Source organism: Bufo bufo, chromosome 4, assembly GCF_905171765.1.
Source record: "Bufo bufo chromosome 4, aBufBuf1.1, whole genome shotgun sequence".
Taxonomy (NCBI): Eukaryota; Metazoa; Chordata; class Amphibia; order Anura; family Bufonidae; genus Bufo; species Bufo bufo.
The window spans coordinates 26,583,193-26,600,857 of NC_053392.1; the positions used below are offsets into that span (position 1 = coordinate 26,583,193).

At 45.9% G+C, this 17,665-nt stretch overlaps 1 protein-coding gene across 3 annotated transcripts in view; it reads right to left on the bottom strand.

The window, feature by feature from the left end:
* The window catches only part of LOC120997073 (putative methyltransferase DDB_G0268948), a 76,910-nt gene that overhangs the window by 23,497 nt on the left and 35,748 nt on the right, over positions 1–17,665 (bottom strand). For all 3 annotated transcript variants that reach the window (XM_040426981.1, XM_040426980.1, XM_040426982.1), the window contains 3 exons: positions 16,637–16,778; positions 11,413–11,573; positions 7,743–7,845 (listed from right to left, as the gene is read on the bottom strand). In XM_040426981.1, the coding sequence (XP_040282915.1) occupies positions 7,743–7,845; positions 11,413–11,573; positions 16,637–16,747 (375 nt within the window). In that variant the 5' untranslated portion in view covers positions 16,748–16,778. The remainder of the gene's footprint in view (positions 1–7,742; positions 7,846–11,412; positions 11,574–16,636; positions 16,779–17,665) is intronic.

A 17,665-nucleotide genomic window follows, 5' to 3' on the forward strand; every position in this document is an offset into this window, starting at 1 on the left:
GCTCTATTTCAACTGTAAAAGCAGCGTGTCTCGACGCGTTTCCTCTGCTCACCTATTTATTTCCCCACCATTCCAGTTCCTCAGCTCTGTCCCTCCCCACCAGTTACTTGGTTGCAGCAGTGTCATGTCCATATACCCAAATGACCACTGCACCCCCTGGCTTCAGTGGTGTACATCACAGAATATACAGATAAGTATTGCTTCTTTCATTGTCACATCACATCCGACCCGAGCAATGTTTGGCCAAATTTGGACAACCTTTTTTAATTCTTCAATGGCTTGTAGAGTACCGGGCTAATGGCTTGGATACCAGCACTTCCATCTTAACAACTCATTTTAGCTGTGGATGCAGAGCCCTGAGGGAAAAGGGTCTTTACTGGTGACTGTCACGAACCAGCGGGTGTGAACCCACTGTGCCACTGACTGGCTATACTCTGGAGGGGCATGTCTAAGCAACTACCTGGTTTTCACTAGAGCCTCAGATGGTGAGGATAGACTTGAGCCGTTAGGGTAGTTGCCAGGGGCTACTCCAGATCAATCCCTGAGTCAGTGGCAGCTGGTCCAGGAGGTACCCGAGTAGGTACTGGAAGTACGAGCGTAGTCAGGCAGGCGGAGTCATCACCAGGAGCAACAGTGCAGGACCGAAGGATGAGGCAGAGGCGTAGTCAGACAGGCAAAAGGTCAGGGCAGGCAGCACAAGCAAGAGGTCAGGCAATCCGGATCGGCAACAGGAGAGTCAAGGCAAGCAGGCAGGGATCAGACAGCAGAATCCAGGAACAAAGTACAAGTCAGGAACACACGTGAGTATTAGGAACTTTAGCAAACACAAGGACCTTGACACTGAGGCATTTGGGAAGGGGGCTGAGCCACTTATATATGCGCATGAGGGCTGGGATTGGTCAGCGAGGTCACATAACCAAACCCATAAAACCAAGGAAGTGACGCGCGCCGGCCCTTAAGGAAGTGCTGCAAAAAGCCAGCAAGCATGCTGTGGCCAGGGCTGAAATGAAACAGTGGAGCGGTTCCTCAGAACCATAGTATCAACACAGAGCCCAGAGATGAATGGGAAGCTCTGGCCACAGATCACCGCTGAGCACGACGGCCGGGACCGCGGGAGTAAGCAGCCCCCTCTTCTTGAGTCCACATCGAGACAGAATCTTTATCAGGTCCGGAGCAAGAATGTTCTCCTCCGGCTCCCAAGACCTCTCCTCAGGAACAAAGCCCTTCCAGTCCACCAGATAGTAGGTCTTCTTGCCACGCTTCTTGACGTCCAGGATGTCTTTGACCTCAAATGTCTCGTCCGAATCTTCAGATACCGGAGTCTGAGTAGAAGGAGTCGTCGAGAAGCGATTAAGGACTACTGGTTTCAGTAAGGACACGTGGAAGGCATTGGGAATACGCAGCGCGAGAGAGGCAGACGCAACTTATATGTTACTTCGCTGATCCTCTTCAATACTTCAAAGGCTCCAAGGAACCTAGGAGCAAACTTAAAACTGGGAACCATTAATCGGATTTTTTGGAGGAGAGCTATACCTTATCTCCAGACGAGAACGGAGGTGGTTTTCTTCTTCTCTTGTCTGCATTAGTTTTCATGCGGGTCACCGCTTTGTTGATGCCGACCTTGGTGTCACACCAAATCTTCAAAAATATCTAAAAGAGGAATCTGCAGCCTGTACCCCAGAAGATGTAGGAACAGGGAGAGGAGTACAAGGGTGTTGACTAGAGATGAGAGAATTTTTCAAAAATTAGATTCACCGATTCAGCAATTTTTTTGGGAAAAATTTGGTTTGATATATTCGCTGCGAATCGCGTTAAAAACTTATATTTCCTGGCTGCAGAGAGCCTGTATAGTGGTTTAGAACACTGTGCCTTGCAGTAACACACATAGGGAGTCTGCTGTGGTAGTGAAATAACAATGTGAGTCCGTATGACATGCAGACGACAGGCGTCGCTCTTAGAATCACTGCACACTTCACTTAATTGGGCAGTCACGGGGCCAAAACTGACCAAAAAGTATGAACTCAGCCTTACAAGTCCATGTTAGCGTCAAGAAGAAGCGCACTCTTTTTACACCATCGTCAGCTGATTCCACATAGATGTCTACAGAACCAGTTCTATTAAAATGCTTATACAAGTATTTCTCCCTGACAGAGTGGAGAGGGGGTCAGCAGTAAGTTTGTGTTGATGTCACTGATTAATTTGCCCTTCCTCTGATCCGTCAGAACAATAACCCTCAAAAAACAGATCCTGTCTGGAGCATATTTGCATGTCTTCTGAGTTTTGTACCGACTTCTTTTGTCTACCAAATCATAAGCCAATTCTGATGGGATCACACAGGCCTTACAGCTGCAACACAGACAGAATCCGTTGTGCATCTTATTTTTCCTTCCTTCTGACAGATCAGAAGAAGGGTCAAATAAATGATGATGTCAGCCAGGCCGAAAGGCAAAATAGTCCAGTCATGAAGTGGGGAGGGTGGGAACAGCATGAGAAGTCCACAGAGTGGCCCTATAACATGGTGGTGAGGTGGAAGCAGCATGACAAGACCACAGAGTGGCACAATGACAGAGTCTGGAGGTGGCGGCAGCATCAGGGGGAGACTACAGAGTGGCAAATGTGAACAGCGTCTATTTTTGTGAATGGCAGAATCTAAGATGGCCGCCGTATTTATAGGGCTGTGACATCACCGGGCTGGCTGGCTGCTGATTGGCTGCATGCATGGCATTATGGGTCATCCCGCCTTCCCAGGAGTTCCTTGTCCCATGTCCTCACATGTGTAGCCGCCATGTTAGGAAAAATTGTGATTCGTTACCATGAAACGCGAGGACATTCACATTCATTCAGAATCAAATTTTTCCTGAAATTCGAAATGAATTTGACTTTGTCAGCTTCGATTCGCTCATCACTAGTGTTGACCAAAAACGACAAAGAATGGAGAGGATCGGGTAGACTCACTAGTGTGGTTGTAATAGGAGAACTCAGCCCAAGGTAGCAATTGTACCCAGTTGTCGTGTTGGGCTGAAACATAATGCCGGAGATAGTTCTCCAATATTTAATTGATCAGCTCCACTTGCCCGTTGGTCTGGGGATGATAACCGGAAGAGAAGTCCAGCTCAATTTCGAGCAGCCGGCTAAGAGCTCTCCAGAGCTTAGAGGTAAACTGGACTCCTCGATCAGAAACAATATGCCAAGGTAAACCATGCAAGCAGAATATGTGTTTCACGAACAGTTTAGCAAGTTCAGCAGCCGAGGGCAGTACAGCCAAAGGAACGAAGTGCGCCATCTTGGAGAAGTAGTCCACGACCACCCAAATAGCTGTACATCCGGCAGAAGAGGGCAGATCTGTAACAAAGTCCAGAAACAGGAAGGGGTAACAACAGCCTGGGTGGTTTGATCCTGGAGACTTTATTCTGAGCACAGACGGTGCAGGCAGACACATAATCACGTACATCCTGGACAGTGTGAGCCACCAATAGTGGCGAGACAAAAGTTCTGTGGTCTTGCGGATCCCAGGTTGACCAGCTAGTTTGGAGTTGTGCCCCCAAGCTAGAATACATTTTCTCTTGGCAGATGGCATGAATGTATTCCCGGGAGGGATGTCTTTTAACAGGACAGGAGCCACTGTGATCAAGTGAGCAGGATCTACAATGTACTGGGGCTCCTCCTGCTGGTCGGAGAAGTCAAATGACCGAGAAAGAGCATCCGCCTTGATGTTCTTCTAGGCCGGGCAAAAGTGCAGCTCAAGATCAAAACGGGAGAAGAAGAGTGCCCACCTGGCTTAGCGAGGGTTCAGACACTGGGCTGTCTGCAGATATCTAAGGTTCTTGTGGTCAGTGAAAAAAGTCAGCAGCAAGCATGCTGTGGCTAGGGTCGAGATGAAACAGTGGAGCAGACCCTCAGAACCAAAGCACCTACACAAACAGAGCCCAGAGCTGCATCGGTGAATGGGAAGCTCTGGCCACAGATCACCGCTGAGCACGGCACCCGGGACCGCGATGGTAAGCAGAGGAACAGCAGCCGCTGTTACAGTGACACATTCCCTTTAATATGCAATATGATATAAACAATGAAGCAAATGTTGAATATCTACTTTTGTTTTGCTGAAATATGCAAGGCCTTCCCTGGAAGAGATGTAGGAGTTTCACCTGTGTGCTGATAGCAAGCTGGATGTTCATCTGTGAAGTTCATCCAGTTCAGGGGTCTCAAATACGCAGCACATGGGTCGCATGCGACCCTTGAGCAGTTTTCTGCTTCCCCAGAAACCTCAAAGAGGGGGCGGTATTATTAACTAAAGAGCGCATCTATTCTGGAAGCACGCATGAGTACAGGACAGGAGGTCCAGTAAGCAGTGAGTATGGCACCACGAGCAATGTGTTGGCATTATTCACCGCTCTCTGATCCTGACAGTTTACAGCTTCAGAGCGTAGAGAATGCAGGCGCGCCATATGATTGGATGCTGTGCAATGTCAGGATGTAGTAAAGTGCTGGCGACAGAACACAGCGCTGCTATGAAGAGCCAGAGTAGTGGCTGCGCTCGGAGGAAGAGAGGAGAGGGGAGTTATTTTTTTGTCTGCTTGGAGGTCTGTATTTAGGGGACAGGTTTTATAGAGCTGATAGGGGCGGATCTGTATAAATTTTAATCTACAGGGTGGGCCATTTATATGGATACACCTTAATAAAATGGGAATGGTTGGTGATATTAACTTCCTGTTTGTGGCACATTAGTATATGTGAGGGTGAAACTTTTCAAGATGGGTGGTGACCTTGGCCGCCATTTTGAAGTCAGCCATTTTGAATCCAACTTTTGTTTTTTCAATAGGAAGAGGGTCATGTGACACCTCAAACTTATTGGGAACTTCACAAGGAAAACAATGGTGTGCTTGGTTTTAACGTAACTTTATTCTTTCATGAGTTATTTACAAGTTTCTGACCACTTATAAAATGTGTTCAATGTGCTGCCCATTGTGTTGGATTGTCAATGCAACCCTCTTCTCCCACTCTTCACACACTGATAGCAACACCGCAGGAGAAATGCTAGCACAGGCTTCAGTATCCGTAGTTTCAGGTGCTGCACATCTCGTATCTTCACAGCATAGACAATTGCCTTCAGATGACCCCAAAGATAAAAGTCTAAGGGGGTCAGATCGGGAGACCTTGGGGGCCATTCAACTGGCCCACGACGACCAATCCACTTTCCAGGAAACTGTTCATCTAGGAATGCTCGGACCTGACACCCATAATGTGGTGGTGCACCATCTTGCTGGAAAAACTCAGGGAACGTGCCAGCTTCAGTGCATAAAGAGGGAAACACATCATCATGTAGCAATTTCGCATATCCAGTGGCCTTGAGGTTTCCATTGATGAAAAATGGCCCCACTATCTTTGTACCCCATATATCACACCATACCATCAATTTTTTTGTTCCAACAGTCTTGGAGGGATCTATCCAATGTGGGTTAGTGTCAGACCAATAGCGGTGGTTTTGTTTGTTAACTTCACCATTCACATAAAAGTTTGCCTCATCACTGAACAAAATCTTCTGTGTAAACTGAGGGTCCTGTTCCAATTTTTGTTTTGCCCATTCTGCAAATTCAGTGCGCCGATCTGGGTCATCCTCGTTGAGATGCTGCAGTAGCTGGAGTTTGTAAGGGTGCCATTTGTGAGTAGCTAATATCCGCCGAAGGGATGTTCGACTAATGCCACTCTCCAGTGACATGCGGCGAGTGCTACGCTGTGGGCTCTTGCTGAATGAAGCTAGGACAGCCACTGATGTTTCTTCATTAGAGACAGATTCCATGCGTCCACATTTTGGCAAATCCAACACTGAACCAGTTTCACGAAACTTAGCAAGCAGTTTGCTAATTGTAGCATGGGAGATGGGTGGTCTCGTAGGGTGTCTTGCATTGAAATCTGCTGCAATGACCCGGTTACTGCGTTCACCAGACATCAACACAATTTCTATCCGCTCCTCACGTGTTAACCTCGGCGACATGTCAATGGCTGTAAACAAAGAGAATAATAACATCTACACAGCCCCGATCCCAAACCTGAACTTCTGTGAAGAAGTTCGGGTCTGGGTACCACAGTCGGTTTTTTATCACGCGCGTGCAAAACACATTGCAGCCGCGCGATAAAAACTGAACATCGGAACGCAATCGCAGTCAAAACTGACTGCAATTGCATTCCTACTCGCGCAGGTTTGCCGCAACACACCGGGACGCATCCGGAACTAATCCGGACACGCTCGTGTGAACCCAGCCTAAGGGGAGTAACAAAATGTGAGAAACAGCTGAATAAAGTTTTTAAGAATATATATAAAATATATTAATATATTAGATTATATAAAGGTAATTTATTAAGACTGCTGTTTTAGACACCAGTCTTATTAACCCTGCGCAGTTTAATAGAGGCGCAGTAGAGGTGAAGCTCATATTGAGATCTTCACCTGGATATATTCAATGAAGTTACCAAAGTCAGCTTCATATCCAGCCAGACAACATTGATAAATCTGGCATGTATGTAGCTTAATCAATTTGGCAAATGGATTTGAGGCTGAGAATACTATTGTTCGAAGATTAATTAGACAAATATTTGTCTTCGTCTGAGCTGTGCTGCTTGGTTCCAAAGAATATTTCACATGAATTTATCTGCATTTGCAGCTACTGAAGAGCTGGACATGAGCCCTGGGATATGTATAGTCTCCAAAGCTGTAATTTTATTTCACAAATCTTACGAATACCTACCCATACTATTACTGGACTTCCATCTCACATACGATTGGTGTCAGGAACTGTATAAATAGCTCCCCATCATCAAACTAGATGCCATTTTTATACCATCTAAGGTCTGGTTCAAGCACATATTGGGCGTTCGATACGTAACACTTGTAGAACCAACCCTAAAAGCTGAATTTTATCTAATAGCGGGAGCTCTAAGGCCTTACATCCAGTATGTTCATAGGCTAGGCCATGCATAGTAATGTTACATGGAAATGGTCATTCCTCTAGCTCCATGCTGGGTCTTCTCCAAGACCCTTCTGAGTGTCCAAGGAAATAGTAACTAAGCCATACCTCGTGTGTATTTTGCTATGAGATCCCAGGCTAAGATGTAACTACAGCAAACAGGAAAGTGGGTAATCACCTCCTCATTGGGATGATAGCTGAGGAACTCCATCTCGTGCAGGGAGCCCTTACTCCCCATAATAACGAATGCTCGGCAGAGCAACCAATCATCCCTGAGAAGGACTAGCCCCATCTCTCCTCAGTGCAGCGTTTCTTTGATTTCAGCTCTGACAGACACTAAGGATGCATTCACAAGTTACTTTAGTATCACCTTTTTTGCTATGATTTAGCCAAATCAGCAGCAAAAAACATAATACTAAATTATCTTTTGAAGGCATTGCCCATGTCTAGCTTTTGTCAAAGGACAGAAATCCAACAGATGGTGAGTATTTTGGAAAGAAAACCACTGCGCCCTCCACATATAACAGATGACTAGAGCATACTTACCAACATTGTACATTTTGGGCCTGTAAACCCCCCCCTCCCCCCAACTCCAAGAAACTCCCAAAACCTAGCCAGTAATGCCCACTAATGGGTGAGTATTTCATAAGCACCAACCACTTTAAAACCAGAACAGTCCGAATTTGCCAGGCTTGTCCTTCTGTGACAGACTTACCGCCGTACAGTACAATGCAGAAAAATATACGACTCACTAACCTTCACCACATAAAATTCATTTACCTCTTTCATAAACTTTGCAATGTCGAACCAATGGACAGCGGCACATGCAGTAATTAGATCGACAGAGGCATCATCTACTGGTACCTCTTCAGCTGGCAAGGCTCTGTAGAGATGACAAGTCCATTTAAACAACAGAACAGTGGTGGTGGTAGTAGTAGTAGTAGTAGAAGTAGTAGTAGTAGTAGTAGTAGTAGTAGTAGTAGTAGTAGAAGTAGAAGTGATAGTGATGAGATATTACAATACTCTGGATGTCTGGGATAGCAGTAGACTTTGACTGTCAGTGCTTTTATGTAGGCTGCCTGGGTGAGTAGAGCCAGAAGAAAATTGTAGTAAAAAATCTTAAAGTTGGAAGCCATCTCCACACTTCCCCTCTCCAATCAGATTATATGTGAACCAATATGTTTACAAGAAACCTATCAGCTACTTTGGCTGCATACAACTAAAGCCAACCATCATTCCAATTATACCTTTGTGCAGGTAATCCATGTAGCTAAATGCCTGAAAATAAAGTTTGTACGTTATGCTAATGAGCCTCAAAGTGCCCAGTGGGGTTCAATCAACTTTTCCAGGAGCCCAAGACCGCCTCCTGAGCCCAAACCCACTTCTTCACTTGTGCCCAGTACCTTCCAGTCCACTCCTTTACTCTATGACATTTTGATCATCTTTAAACTCTACCCCCCTGGTCACCATGTCCCTGCGCTTGTGCACTCCCTTCCCTTCTGGGCATCTATCTCAGTGAAGCTACATCGTATGTGCTGAGCACGGTGAAGTCTATGCAGGACCAAAGGCACTCAGGACATGTGCTGTAGATTCCATGAGTCAAATGCCCAGTGCAGGAAAAGGAGTGCGTAGGTGCAGTGCCCGGGTTTGGGGTGACCCCAAAGCTACACTGGGTCCCCCGGACACCGTCGAGCTGTTACCATGTGTTGCTGCTCTCTGGAAGGGATGGTAAGGCGTGGTGCACCCCAATGGGAAATACGTCCAGAGAGTCAGGGTTTGCAGTAAACAAGTGTGCTTTTTTACTGGAGGAATTCATGTATAAACAATACAGGCGAGACATTGGGCTGGCTTCTCCAGTCTCCTCCCTGGCAGAAGAAGGGTTTGATGCTGAGGAAAGGCCTGAGCTAGCTGTCCCTTTATCAGAAGGCTGGTACCCTGGTCCAAGGCTGGAGGCCTACGATCTGTAGCTCAGTAGTAAGGGTGGCTCCTTGGTCACAGGGCAGGTCTTTGGCTCAGTCTTGCCATCTCAGCGTCTTCTTCTGGTCACTCAGTAGTCTGGCAGAGTCTCTCCCTCCATGCACTGTTCCCTAACTACAGCACACTAGGGGCTCTGACTCTCCTTACATACCATTTCTAACTAGACTGGAACCTTCTAGCAGAAACAGAGGCAAAGTTACAACTCCCGTCTCTCTTAGACTTACATTAGAGCTTCGTGAACACTCAATGACAGCAGTTTTTCCCGACACAAAACAGGTTTTCAGACAAAACAACAGAGCTAAACCAGACAGTCAAAAGGTCAGTCCGTCTGGTTTTGGTGGTAAACAACGTCTGGCTTTTTCCACCCAAAGCATGCTCTTCTTTAAACCTTATGGCATCTATGGAAAATTACCAACTTCTCATTATTAGATGAAAAGTCCCACAAGTCTCTCAATGTTCATTAACCGTTTCCACAGTGCTGTGCAAATGAACAGGAAATATATCACAACGTACATATAAAATGCAGTTACACAGTAGACGTTAGTGCAAGTTAACCCTTTCAAGTGAAATAAAGTAGGAGGTTTATAACTTTGCATAGGGAATCCACAAATGTCCAGACTTCAAAGTATCCCTGCTCCAGGCCACTACACAGGCCACTGACTGCTCTGTTCTTGTGCAAGATTTCACAGAGGGACAGGATGACCAAGTGGGCAGAGTTTAAAGAAGACAATGTCGTCACAGAGGAGAGGGTGTGGACTGGAAGGTGCAACAGGAGGTACTAGGCACAAGTGAAGAGGTGGGCTAGGGCTCCTGGAACAGTTAATGATGCCCCATTGGGAACTTTAAGACTGATTAGCATAAAAAGGAACTTCATTTTCTAGCGTTTAGCTAAATGGATTACCCACACAAAGGTATCGTTGGAATGATGGTACACACTGCTATATTACATTGGCTGCTGTTATAGACTGCCAAAGTAGCTGACAGATTCCCTTTAATTTCATAGTTCTTTTATTTAAAGGATAACTGTCATAGCTTTTTTATTTGCTAGTTTGTTAGAACTAGGCATGTATACCTGAGTTAGTCTGTCAATGATTGCCAAACGATCTGTAATTACCTTATAATAACAGCTTTCATTAATGTCCTCTGTCCCTTTCCACTGCTCCCTTAAAAGACCCTTGCTATGGCTCATCTGTCTCCGGATAGGAAGACAGAGGGGCGGTCCTTCACACTGCATGCCTGCATTAGGCTTCAGAGTGAGGAGGCGTGTCTCTCAGTAATCCAATCTGATTGGCTGGCAGGAAGCTGCTGGCTACAGCAAGTTTGTATGTGACCTGAGGGAATGCAGTTTTTGGCCTCTCAGAACTGGCAGAGGAGCCATCTTGAGAAGATCCTCATAATGTAGGATTCAAAACAGCCGTAACTAAGGGGAAAACTCAAGGAAAACAGTGGTAAGTGAAGAAACTAAACATAGCTTTATGCATAATGCTGCTGCAGCAGTAACATATGCTAAAAATAGATTTTTTTTTTAATGTAAATATGACAGTTATCCTTTAAATGCAACCTAGACCATGGTAATATTCCTTGGAATGTCAAGTATTTAGGCCTCATGCACACGGCCGTTGTGTGCCCGTGGCCGTATTGTGGCCTGCATACAGCAGTTCGGCAATATACAGGCACCGGCCCGTGTGCACTCACTTGAAAGGGTCTGCAATCACGGAGATGCGGAACGGAAGCACAAATCGGAACCCCATGGAAGAACTACTGAGTGCTTCATTGGTGTTTCTGCCCGTGCCTCCGTACAGCAAAAAAATAGAACTTGTTCTATTCATTTGCGGTACGGACGAATCACGGACCCATTCAAGTTAAATGGGTCTCGATCAGTCCCGGCCGCAGCACAGACGTTGCCTGTGTATTGGGGACTGCAAATTGTGGTCCCCAATGCACGGAACGGACACACAACGACCATGTGCATGAGGCCTTAGGTGGTGGCTCCCTATAAGTTCTAACTTTTTAGCATGCCTTGGGAGAGAACAATGGAAATAGCCAAGTCAAATATCCATCCACTGACAGCCATTTCAGGGTGCTTGCCCCTCATCAGTACGGAGTAGGATTCTGGCTGGCTGAGTAAGATGCTTTAAATGCAGCTTAGGATGGTACTGGCTCTCCATAAGAGACTTAGTGGATTGTCTCCATAGATAAAGTACCTTGACTAAGCTGCATCCAAGGCATCTCACTCTGACAACATAATCATACACTGCACTGATGAGGGGCATACACCACAAAACAGCTGTCTATGGATATTTGACTTGGCGATTTTCCCTCGTCATGCCCAAGACTTGTTAAACACTCAGACTTTGACTCATAGGGAACCTTCTCTTCTCTTTCCATGGGCGATACCTCTTTGCATATTGTTTTCCCATGGAGAATTGCCAGTACATCTCCATGCACAGCTGGTCTTATTGAAAATACCCACCTGAATGTTGTATTAGGAAGTTTATGTGTTTTGTTAGCCTCCTCGATTTGGGCTTCGCTAATATCAGTTCCCAAAACCTTTTTAAAGAGTGAAGCCAGCATTATGGTGCTCTGTCCTGTTCCACAGCCAACATCCACTGCAAGTTCATAAGGTTTGCTCAACTGGGAATGCAGAAGACATACATCTTAGAACATTGAAAAAAAAAACTGGTCACTATAGATGACACTATTCTACAAAAATTAGACATAATTAAGAAATTTTACATAAAATGCTGTGGTGCTGAACACAAAAATTACATGGAAAACGTGAGATTGGTTCTTGCTTGGAAGTTACAGAGGACAGAAGACAAAAATAGTGAAAATATGAGAGCTGGTTGAAGAAGCAGATGCCACTTAATAAATTAGGCACACCTCTGGCACCAGAAAGTCAGATCGAGCTGTAAATTAGGCCAGTTTGTGGAGTGTTATAGTAAATCTGGAAGGCCACGGTAAGCTGCGCCCCTCCTGCTAAGCCCCACTCTTTTACAAAAAAGTGTTGAGAAGCTCAAAAAGTTGCAAATTATCTTTTTAATGCCACAATAGTAGGCAAATAGCTTGATAAATGCCCCTCAGTGTTCTTTCCTTTTTTCCCTCTGTAAATTCCATACAAGAACCAATCTCACATTTTCAACGTCATTTTTGTGTTTAGCAATTAAAAATGATAGAAGATCAGTTAATCATGTCGGGTACAAAACCTGCGTTGAACATTGGTCATTGCTTGCATTACTTTTTAAGAATTGGGCCCTACACCAATTTTATGATAGACTGAAATAAAGGGGATTTTCTTAAAGAAGCAGTTCTAGAATTTATGCCAATATTTATAAAACCATCATAAAGTAACCCAAAAAACTATAGGCCTGAAAGTTTCACCCTGATGGTTGTTTAAATATTCAAATGTTGTTAAGAGAGGACGTCCATCACAAAAATAAACGTAGAATTCAGTATTGGTATGGGTTTATGAGAGAATTACTGCACCTGTGATGGAATAGGTTCTGACTGAGGGCAGCATAAGCTAGTGAAAGATCCTCTTAGAAAAATAATGAGTCTTTTTCTTTAACCACAAGGCAGACCACTCATTCACTATACACATTCGGGAAGTCGGCATATACAGTGGGAAAAATAAGTATTTGATACACTGGCGATTTTACACAGTTTTCCCACCTACAAAGAATGGAGAGGTCTGTAATTTGTATTGTAGGTATACTTCAACTGAGAGACAGTCTGTTAAGGGGGCAGGTTATTGTGTAAACCTCTGTTAAGGAGACGGGGTACTGTGGAGGTCACTAATAAAGTGGCGGCCGCTTTGGAGGTCACTGTTAAAAGGGAGGGCGCTGAGGATGTTACTTTTAAGGGGGCAGGCCGCTGTGGAGGTCAATGCTAAAGGGGCAGGCACTGTGGAGGTCACTGTTAAGGGAGGAGGGGACTCTGGAGGCCACTATTAAAAGGGGCAGAGGGGTACTGTGAGGTCACTGTTAAGGGAGCGGAGTACTGTGGAAGTCACTGTTAAAGGGGCAGTCGCTGTGGAGGTCTCTGTTAAGGGGGCCGGGAATGGTGGAGGTCACAGTTAAGGGGACTGTAACCTATGGTCAGTGTTGAGGGGCGGGTGCTGCAGAGGTCACCGTTAATGGAGCGTGCCCCTGTGGAGGGCACTGTCAAGAGGGTGGTATGCTGTGGAACTCACTGTTAATGGGGCAGGCTGCAGTGAAGGTCAAAGTTAAGGGGGTGGGCTGCTGTGGACGTCCCATTTTAAGGAGACACTGCACTGTGGGGAAGGGTCAGTGTTAAGGAGTGGGGGGCTGTGGAGGTCACTGTTATAGTGGATATTGTCGATACCTTTTAACGACACATACAAACATTAAATTGATGAAATATACCCGTGCGAAGCCGGGTCCTTCAGCTAGTAGATTTAATACATCTCAACTGGAATACCAACCTCTCCAGGATCTTTCTAATTTGTAATACCCCTCTAAAGTCAATGGAGCCTCCATTCTGGTATACCCATTAGCTTCTTACTAGCGATTCCATTAGCTTCTTACTAGGGATGAGCGAACCCGGACCGCTCTGTTCCGGTTCGTACCGAACATTACGGCGTCTGGGTACCCTAACACAGACATTGGCGCGAAAGTTCATATACGTTTTTAAAATAAAACTTGTTGAAAGGCAAGCAACAAGCGTTTAAGCTGTGGGCACTTGGAAGCCATCACAGTCATTCCTAGTATTAGCATGGCTGTGATTGGCTGGCTGTGATTGGCCATGTATGCATAAATGTCGGATCACGAGGTACCCCACCATTCTCCGACTAGTGTATGTACAGGACGCTGCTGCTGCAATGAGGGACAGTGCTAATCTTTCTGTTATTTTTGTGGTGACCTATAGCCCGTTTTTGGGGTGCACAACACTTAATTTACACCCGTGACACAGAAATGAAATTGTTTGTCTGTCAGCCAAATTGGTGGGTGACCATAAAAAAAATGAGGAGAGCATCAAATAGGGCACATGGCCGTGGATGTGGTGCTGCTAGTGTTAAGCTACTTTCACACTTGCGATAGCCTGCCGGATCCGTACTAACGATAGCCCATGTGTGCCGCCAGAAGTCCGCTCAGACCCCATTCTCTATAATGGGGACGGGCCGGAGGTCCGGCCGCAGCACGGCAAGCATGCCGATGTCACTGCCTGCCCTGTGAGAGATCTAAGAAAATCAGATAGACTCGCAAGTCTATCTGACAGGTTCAAGGTGTTTCCTTCTGTTTGTTGTTGTGGGCGGGATCCCACCTCTCCACAGGTTCTGCTCGTTTGCTGGTTAGAGGCTCTATTTTAGTCTGCCTCTGGCTTCTCACTGTGCGGTTGATATTTCCTTCTGGAGTTCCTGCTGGTTGTTTGTGGATCCCTTGTTCCTCACTCTTTCCAAGCCAAGTTCTGCTTTTGCTCTGTGTTGCTTGTGTCAGTCTAGGTCTCAGGGAGACGCTGGCCCCATTCACTATGGAAAGGTGCCGGCAGTCTCATTACCCATTCCCTAATCTAGGGTTTGCTACAGTATTAGCAGGGTCCATGTTCATGTAACATAGCACATACTGTCAGGAGTCAGGGAGAGACTCAGGGATTGCTAGGAGGTAACCATCTCTCCCTCACTAGCTTTCAGGCCTAGACTGTTATCCTATGCTGTCTGTTTGTCTGGTGTAACTGTTATCCACATTGCCCCTTGACAGCCGTGCATGTTGTAGTTTTTGTCCGGCCGCCTCTCGGACCCTGCTAGCGCAAGTGTTAAAGTAGCCTTAGTGGTGTTGGAGCTCCTGCCAAGAGAAGTTTGTCGATCTGTGCCAGCTAAGCGTCCAAATGAAACACCTTACTCTGGTGCACAGAGGCGACAGGACGTTCTGCCTCATTTTGTAGGCCCGAATACCGCTCTAAGAAAAGTGACGCCAGAACAAGTAGAGGCGGTAGTAAATTGGATGGCCTCCACATTGTCTTCCACCCAGGCCACTGGTAAAAGCGCAGAGTTCGCACCGGCGGCCCACAGGCATCTGTCTTCCACCTCAACTCCTTGCTACATCAGCCAAGCAGTCTGAGCCCCAAGTCATGCAGCAGTCACTTATGCTTTTTGATGACTCTGCTGGCGGGAGTTCCGTCAGCCATCCACATAGCGCTGCCCCAGAAGTGGAAGGGATTGAGTGCACTGATGTCCAACCACTTATGTTTGAGGATGAGGACGTGAGAGAACCACCGCAGCACGTCCCTCATGATGATGATGAAACACAGGTATCAACAACTGCGGCTTTCTGCAGTGTGCAGAATGGCCAGGAGGGCAGGAGTGGGTGGAAGATGACGAGGACCTCACATGGCATTCAGGTCATGCCAGTGATGTGTGCAGTTCAGAGGAAGAGGTGGAGGTCACACAGCGCCTGCTACTGCCCACCGCACCGAGGGACAGAGCACACCAAAGCTAGCTTAAAGGAGTTCCCTGGCGTAGCAGTTCTTCAGGCAATGTGCCATTTCCCAATGTTTTGGGTCTTCCACAAACAAAACAAAAAAAAAAAAAGCAGAAAAGGAAGAAAAAAATATATATTAGCTACCTCCTTTGCCTCTTCCGCTTGCAGCATCACGTCCGCCTTCTCCACCACTTGGACCTCCACCTCCTGGCTCAAAATTATTATGTCTTATATTGGCAGAGTAGAGAAATATACTGGCCGCACCCCAAAAACACACATTTAAAAAAACAAAACAAAAAGAGTGTTGGCTTCTTTCTCTACCTCCTCAGCCTCTTCCATCTACACCGCCACGTCCACAGCCTCCTCAACTTCCTACTCCACTTGGACCTCTGACTCCTGGTTCAAAATTATAATTTTTTTATTTTTATGTATTTTATGTTATTTTAAGTAATTTCCCAATTTGTTTGTAGGGCAATTGTACTGCTCTTACCACCATGTTGGATCCTTTTGCAGCCCTCTAGCCCTTTCTATGACTTTTTCAGCCCTAGAGTTCGGGTCCCTATTGACTTTGATGGGGTTCGTTGTTCGGGGTCAAGTTCGGGACCCGAACCGAACTTTGAAATATAAGTTTCGCCAAATCCGAACATCCAAGGTCTGCTCATCACTACTTCTTACATTTCACATTTGCCATACCCCTTAAAAGACAATGGAGCCTCCAGGTCCCCTCTGTCCTCCAAGCTTAACATCACCCAAGACATCCCATCCTGATCACCTGTAAACTGTTGATTAGTATATTCTGCTCTAGAACTATACAGCCAGAGATTAAAAAAAAAAAAAAAAAAAAAAAAAAAAAAAGGAAAAACCTGCAAGATATCCAGATTATTAACAATGAATCGTACCCCCACATGTTTAAGATGATAAATATATGCTGAATCCTTTTGTGGCTGAGCACTCCAGGTAAAAAGCATACACGCCCTTAAAGGGTTTCTCCAGGAATTAACTACTTAAATATTACTTTATTATAAATATATTCCAAATATCTATCATTAGTTATAATGGTTCGTTTTGTCTAGGGAGCAATCAGGGGAAATAAAATGGCCGCCATCCTATTAGTACACACAAAACCTGTCCTAATCACATAGGAGGAAGTTACTTCAAAACACTGAGCCAAAGAGCTGCCTCATCCTCCTCTCTGCTCTACTTGTCAGGGATTATAGCCCTGAAGCAAGTATGATTTTTATTACTGATATTGTTCCTTACCTTTTCCTGAAGATAGCTGAAGATCATGTCTTGTATCTCTTGTGGTGGAGAAAACCTGTACTTTTGATAATAGGATGCATGCTCTTTATTCTCAAACATTCGTGTAGCCATTTTGGAATTGGTTGAACCACGATCTGTGGTGCTAAAAAAAAGCAAAAATAAAAAGGTTTTTGAGAAACCTGTGAAGATACAATCAAGACCTTCATTGCATTTATGAGACACAACTGTTTGATCTAGAAGTTACAACTGTAATAAAATGAAATACAGACAGTATATTTTTCGGTATGAATAGTGCTTCATGGTGACCCTTTAGGAAAAGATCATTACAGGTTTTCTATTTGGCAGCTGCTTTACCTTTTGAAGTTTATAAGCAAACTAGGGGTGGGCGATATAGGCGATATGCGATATAAATTTGCTTTCCCCCCCCCCATCATTGGTGGCAGTGGGCAGTTCCGATCGGAATCCCAGCAGTGTAATGCTGGGGCTCCGATCGGTAACCATGGCAGCCAGGAGTCACGCTACTGAAGTCCTGGCTGCCATGGTATGTTAGTGAGCAGCATTATACTCACGTGCGCCGTGGCCGCCGGTCGCTCCTACTTCTGTCTGTGCGGCGCATTGCTAATGCTTATAGCATTAGCAATGCGCCGCACAGACCTATGAGAAGAAGAAGCGACCGGCGACCACGGCGCACGTGAGTATAATGCTGCTCACTAACATACCATGGCAGCCAGGACTTCAGTAGCGTGACTCCTGGCTGCCATGGTAACCGATCGGAGCCCCAGCATTACACTGCTGGGACTCCGATCGGAACTGCCCACTGCCACCAATGATGGGGGGGGGGGGACCCTGTGGCCACTGCCACCAATGATTAATACTGGGGAGGGAGGGGGGGTGGGTTTCAGTTACCAGAGGGGGCTGATAAGAGGGAGAGGCTGGGGGGCACATGAGAGGCTGGGGGGGCGGATCAGAGGCTGGGGGGGCAGATCAGAGGCTGGGGGGGCAGATCAGAGGCTGGGGGGGCAGATCAGA